General features: G+C 37.0%; 1 protein-coding gene across 1 annotated transcript in view; it reads left to right on the top strand.

The window, feature by feature from the left end:
- Positions 1-4,068: 4,068 nt before the first annotated feature.
- The window catches only part of LOC104465169 (eukaryotic peptide chain release factor GTP-binding subunit ERF3A), a 12,725-nt gene continuing 10,635 nt past the window's right edge, over positions 4,069-6,158 (top strand). Inside the window, exons 1-3 of the mRNA XM_010078107.1 lie at positions 4,069-4,111; positions 4,535-4,576; positions 5,145-5,363. Coding sequence (XP_010076409.1) covers positions 4,555-4,576; positions 5,145-5,363 — 241 coding nt within the window. The 5' untranslated portion in view covers positions 4,069-4,111; positions 4,535-4,554. The remainder of the gene's footprint in view (positions 4,112-4,534; positions 4,577-5,144; positions 5,364-6,158) is intronic.

Raw genomic sequence — 6,158 nt, 5'->3', positions numbered from 1 at the left:
TCGTGGGGCTCTGATGTTCGAGAGGAGTAAAGATAAACCCCTCTCCTCATGTAATCTGGTGAATAAGGTTGCAACAACAGTTCTTGACTTATGGTTTGGGGAGAGATGGAGTATGGAGAATGCTATGTGAAGTCTAATTGTTGTTTATTGTGTATAAATCCAAGAATTTGAAGCATTACTTAAAGATTTGGTATCATTTAAGACATGTTCTGACTTTAAAACCAGGTTTCATACAAACTACATTTTGAAGCTCTCTCATATGACAAGACTCCTATCGAATGATCTTCACAGATGAGGATCTAGAATTTTCAAGCTGAACTTGAAATGTAGTACAGATTTTTCTAATTTATGTTTAATTTGCTGTTGAAGTACTGAGGCCTGTGCAACAGGCAGGCCTCGAACCAAAGCTGACTTCTAGATGAACCCCTCCAAGGGGACATCATATAGTATTAGTACCTGATCATTAGTAAAGTATGTAAGCAAATAGCTTAGTTAAAGTATAGTCACTAGTGAAGATCAAATATCATGAGACTGTACCCTTCTTTCCATGTTCAGTCAAGGCCATAGGACCAGATGTCCAGCCTTGGTTGGAACAATGTGGTCAAAGATAAACTCCCTTGGTAACATCCCTGTGTGTGCCTTAATACTGACTGGTGGCCGTGTGGGGGGGGGGGGGGGGGGGAGGGAATCTAATGGAGAATGAAGCCAGATGTTTCCACATTTGAAGTGATGTAAGCTTGTATATTCAATAGTATAAAAAGCTGGACCCTCATGCAGCAACTTTGGAGACCTTGCTTACGAGTAGATGCACTGCATAGGGCCTTCCAATTGCTGGGACAGGTTCTCCAGATCCTCACTGCAAGTGGGGCTCCCCAGTGACTGCAGGTCTAGATGATGGTGGTTAGGGTAATTGGTGATGTATCTTATCACTATGGCCAATCACAAATAGTAATACTTATTTTCTTTGTACTATTTTGTCTTTTATTTTGCTGCTTTGCACTATATTATCTTATTCTGTTTTATCTGTACTTATTATTTTATTGTTATTGCTTTAACCATAAGTAAAGACAAGCTCAATTCTTTAATTTGTTGTCTGTGTCCCTTGTGCTGACCCTGTCTATTGGCAAAACAGCTGTATGTCATGTTTTAACATAGTTTACCATTATTGTAAACCATAAGTGTTGTTAGTTACTTTCCTGACTTCCAGAACACACAAGATGAAAAACTTTGCCTATCTACTTCAATATTTTGGAGAGAACAGGATAAGTTACAAGGTCTACTTAGAACCTTTCTCGGTTTCCCTCATCTTTAAAGGTATTTTGTTACAATGACTGTTTTTCTCTCATGGGCAAAATAGGCGAGTTTACTTCAGTTCACTGGATTTGTCCAGACATTTTGCAACAGCGACAGTATGGAGTTTGGACTTCTTCTCATGTCCTAATCCAGTATTGAGTCCTAGGTAGTAAGCCTATCTCAACTAGATTCAGAGTTGTCATCTTCTTTTTATGTGATCTCAAGATTCCCTAGGTGTTTCAGAACTGAAATTTAGATGTGAAGTGTTTTTTCTTGAATTACTGATAACTGCTTTTATGTCCTCTCTACCATGACAGTAGTAGTACTCTTCCACAGAGCTGATAGGTTGCTTCAGAGTGCTGATCCACCCAAAAGCTGGTAAGTTTTTTGCTCGTTCAGTTTTTGGTCAGACCAGCTCCCTTTGTGGAACTTCAGTAGTTACATGAGGACTAGGGCTGACATGAGAGAAGAGATGACAAAGAGCAAAATGCAGCAACCCAATGGTCTAAGAAGCATTAGGACTTTGATTCTTTTTTCAGGTGATTGTCTTAAAGGCATACTTCAGGCAATCTGCTCCTTTCCACACAGAGCACATGGTAAATCTGACCCTTTAAAGTCAGACTTCTCTCTTGTATATTTGTTTGCGGTGTACCAGTGCCTGAAATAACTTGATGTAGCCTGAAATTGTTTAGCAGAAATAAACAATTACTGAGGGGGTGTTTATACTTATCACTTAAAGCCTGTTCTTTTTGAAATTAAAAGTATTTATTTGTATTTTACTTGGTTTCTTTACAATGAACTTTTTTAGAGAGTGGCTTGTATTTCTTCTCAGCTTTAAAGGAACAGTGTATGTTTTATGTAAATCAGTGTCCTCTTTCAAAGCACATCTGCCACTTGTGTACCAAAATGACCAGAATTTAATAAGTAGCTGTGGTCATAACTGAGTATTTGTTGCCCTTAGATTGTGTGGCATTAGTACAGTTTAGGATCCATACCGAAACTGTCTTACTGATTTTCTTGTGAGCTAGACTTGTACAAAATTAAACAGATGGACCTTTTTAGGTTAACAATTTCCTACCTTCCCTCTGTTGCCTGTGAATAAACTTTTTTTCCTGTCTGTATGCCTGCTGTATTACAGACCAGAAAGTAAAAACTGAGTTTATTATGAATGCTGTTGATTGACAATGTATTTCTAAGGAATTAAATAACTCTTCAAACACATGTAGAGCTTCTCTTTCAAGGGAAGTGCATAAATACTGTCATTTAATGCATTTTTCTTTATGGACAAACTTCAGGAATGAAATAAAAAGCTTGTTGAAATGATCTTGTAATTAAAATATTTGTGCATCTCAGCTGTAGTATGTGTGAAATAGTCAACAGTCTTCTGATGCGTTACAAAACAGAGACTTTAGGGTTTGTACCTAGATGCTGTACCACCTGCTTACCACACTCATAAAACGGGCTGATTTGAGGCTTTTCCAGCTCTCAAATGGGAATAATGTATCATTTCTTACAAGGAAACTCAAGATATTCCATTCTTATGCTTTTACTTACTATATTAAATCTCTTAGAATTTTTGTTCCTGTGGTTTTGGGACCCTGGAGTGCAGATCTAGCACAGGAGTGTAGGGAACAGCTTGCTCTGCTGTGTTGCTGTGCCCCGTCCACTCTTTGCTGCTGGTCACTGGGTGTTGTGCTGTGACCCACATTCACCCTGCCTGCACGCTCTGTCCTCTGGCCCTCTTCCAGTTTTGCAGCACTGCTCCAGTTTATAGAAGTCTGCAGCAAATACGCAAACAGCGCAAAAGCAAAGAGGCTTAGAATCAGGCTCTTCTCTGTATGTTTTTGTTCCTTTGAGGGGATTTGTTTCATCTTTAGGTTCCATCATGCATATAGAGAAAGCAATGCTGTAAGATCTGTGTTTTTATAATGGGACTGAAGGAGAGCTGGAGTACAGCTAAATAGAGGGAATGAATTTGATATGTGTCTGAAAAAAAATAAGATTATGAACGTGTTTCAAAGTGGTGTAATTGTTAATTGGAATGTATCGCTCTTAGCAGGTTTAATAATTAGTTATACCTCAGCATGTAGTTCAGTGGCATGGTTTAGTGCATGGGAAGGTCGAGTGATCTGTCCAAAAAACACACTTGTGGCTTTGATATGTACGTGAGTGGTGAGATTGCCCTCTGAGTAATGAGACTGTATTATGGTGGGTAAGAGGACTGGCAAACTTACCAGGCATGTGAATGAAACTTATTCTTGTTTCAGTTTTCTACTCAATGCTTATGTGAAATTGAGGCGCAATAGCACTGTGGGTATGCCTATGAGCTGAAGCTGCCAGAACCTTTCTGTATAGTTGTGACACCCCACGGGCATTGTTTCTTTGGATACAATGAAACTGGTTTGACATTTTTAAAAACCGGTTAGATACTAACACTTAAAATAGCCAGCATGCCCAAAAAGGATGGTCGGGTAGAATACTATATATGGAAAAATTACTTCTTTTAAAATTTGCTTTAAGTGTATCTTTCTGTGTGGGGGAAAAATATTGAACTGTTTTTAGAACTAGTGTATGAGTTTCGCAACTTTTAGGCAGTGTTCTTTAGAAGTATTTGTGCTTGGAGTCTGTATTTAGTACTGTTTTCTGGGTGCCTGGGGGTGTTTTTCTTAAATACACTTCTTGCAATAAAGTTAGTAGATGGTCTTTTATGCCTAATTGTGGAAATTGGTTACATTGGTGTATTTTAAAAGTTTAACTTTTTTCTCCGCAGGCGCACCTGTAGAGTCTTCTCCAGAGGAGCAGACAGCCTCTTGTGAAGGTAATTTTTTTCATGTTCTGATGGTACCCAACACAGATCCATTAAACATTATTTTAAAAAATTTATTGCAAAGAATCGCCTTTCTAAAAATCTCTGTGAACCTTTTCCAATGTTCATTCTCTTTATCCTCATACTACTATTTTAAGGCAATGTTGTTATCTGTGGTTGTTTACAATTTTATAGCCAGTTGAGCAAGGCACAGAAAGACCAAGTGGTTTATTGAAGGTCATAAAGCTTGCATGAACCAGAATTTTAAAAATTGAATCTGTATATTAAGTAGTATTGGCAAGTGCCCAAACATCTGAATTATCCTTTTATTAATTCAGTCACTCCGTTTTTCTTTGTTCTTGGCAAATCATGGGAATCTTGGTATCATGGTAAATATTTGTCCTTAATGAATCCTTTTTTTTTTCCTTTCCATAGGTTCAAATGCTGCTGTTAATATGGAAATTTCAGAATCTGTTGGTAAGATGAGAATTGTTCCATTTTTCTATGCTATTAGTATAAAATACTACTGTAGTGCTTTTGCTGAATCATTGCAAACAAAATTGGAGAATGCCTTATTAAACCTTTGCATTTTTGGTCCTCACTAATTTTCGTTGTGTTGTTATACCTAGATTGGGAAGGAGGTAATTGAACACTAGTATTCATTGACAGGTGCCATTGGATTACTTGGACACTGAAAAAGCATCAGTGCTTTATTAAAAAATAACTTCATATTACAAAATAGCCCCATTAGTATGTGTGAAATGGTGATTAACAAAAAACTTTAAAGCGATCAGTAATATGAGCAATCAGAACATGAAATTGTATCTTTCTCCTTGTATTTGTATGGCTTTTGAGAGAACTTAAACCATTATTCCTCTCCTTTTCTTTCTAAACATATGGTAGCATGTGTCTGTGGATTCAGACCAGCATGATGGTGTGAGTGGATCTTCAGATTTGTTTTTTTCTTTGTAAAATTGTTGCCTTGTTAAAACAAATCCTTTAATTTCATTATCTATTTGAATATATCTAACTGGTTAATTTTTAGTGGAAAATGGAGAGACAGAAATGTCCCCAGAAGAGTCATGGGACCACAAAGAAGAAGCAAGTGAAACAGAGCTAGGAGGTGGTCCTGCAGGGCCTTCTGAAGAAAGCGCTCAGGAAATGATGGAAGAGGAGGAGGAAATACCAAAACCGAAATCTGTTGTAGCACCACCAGGTGCTCCTAAAAAAGAGCACGTAAATGTAGTATTCATTGGGCACGTAGGTAAGTTGTAAGTGAATGTGAATTAATTGGGTCATTGTGTTGTGTGTCACCTAGAACTTAGAGGATTAGAAATTAATCCTGCTCTTTGTAGGGATCTATGTATTCACTGTGTCTTGAAGTTAATAAGAGCACTCGTTCTAAGGAAGCTGCTCTGGAAAAATTAAAAAACTTTAAGAAGGTCTTTCAGTGCCAAGGGTAGAGTGCCTGTGTTCATGATTTCTCAAATACCTGCTCTACTGAGTGCTTAGGTGATATATATGTATTTATGATCTAAAGAACAAAATTGGAAAGCAGTTTTAAATATCTTGTTAAATCTGATTGTGTTAAATATTTTCAGAGGGTTCTTATTAATTGTTATTAAATTCAAAAATTATTATTCCAAATATTAAAAATTGTAGTGCTATAAACAATCGATGAACATAAATCAGGATTAAAAGAAGCATTTACAGCAAAATGTCCCAATTAAATGGTTTCAACAAGCTTCAGAAAAATCTTAAGTGGTGTCAAAAGTACAGAAGAAATATTGAGTCACAAGTTCTACAGTAAATTTTATATTTTCATTTGTATAGTCTCTTATCTTAAAAGTACTGTAACTTAGTCCTTGGGTAAATTCAGAATGGAGTCACACAAAGTAAAGAGGGAGTGGGCAGAGGTACATCCCAGCTATTGCAAGAGCTTCCCACACTCCTAACCCACACTTTTGCTGAATTGCTGCTTGTTGAGGGTTGGTTTTTTTGTGATAATACCAAATTTATATGTGTGAAAACAGAATTTTCAAAATTCAGTGTAATTGAA

The sequence above is a fragment of the Pterocles gutturalis genome, unplaced genomic scaffold, assembly GCF_000699245.1.
Source record: "Pterocles gutturalis isolate BGI_N339 unplaced genomic scaffold, ASM69924v1 scaffold29553, whole genome shotgun sequence".
NCBI lineage: Eukaryota > Metazoa > Chordata > Aves > Pterocliformes > Pteroclidae > Pterocles > Pterocles gutturalis.
Note: the sequence above shows the minus strand (reverse complement) of the source record. Positions and strands in the feature narration are given on the sequence as shown.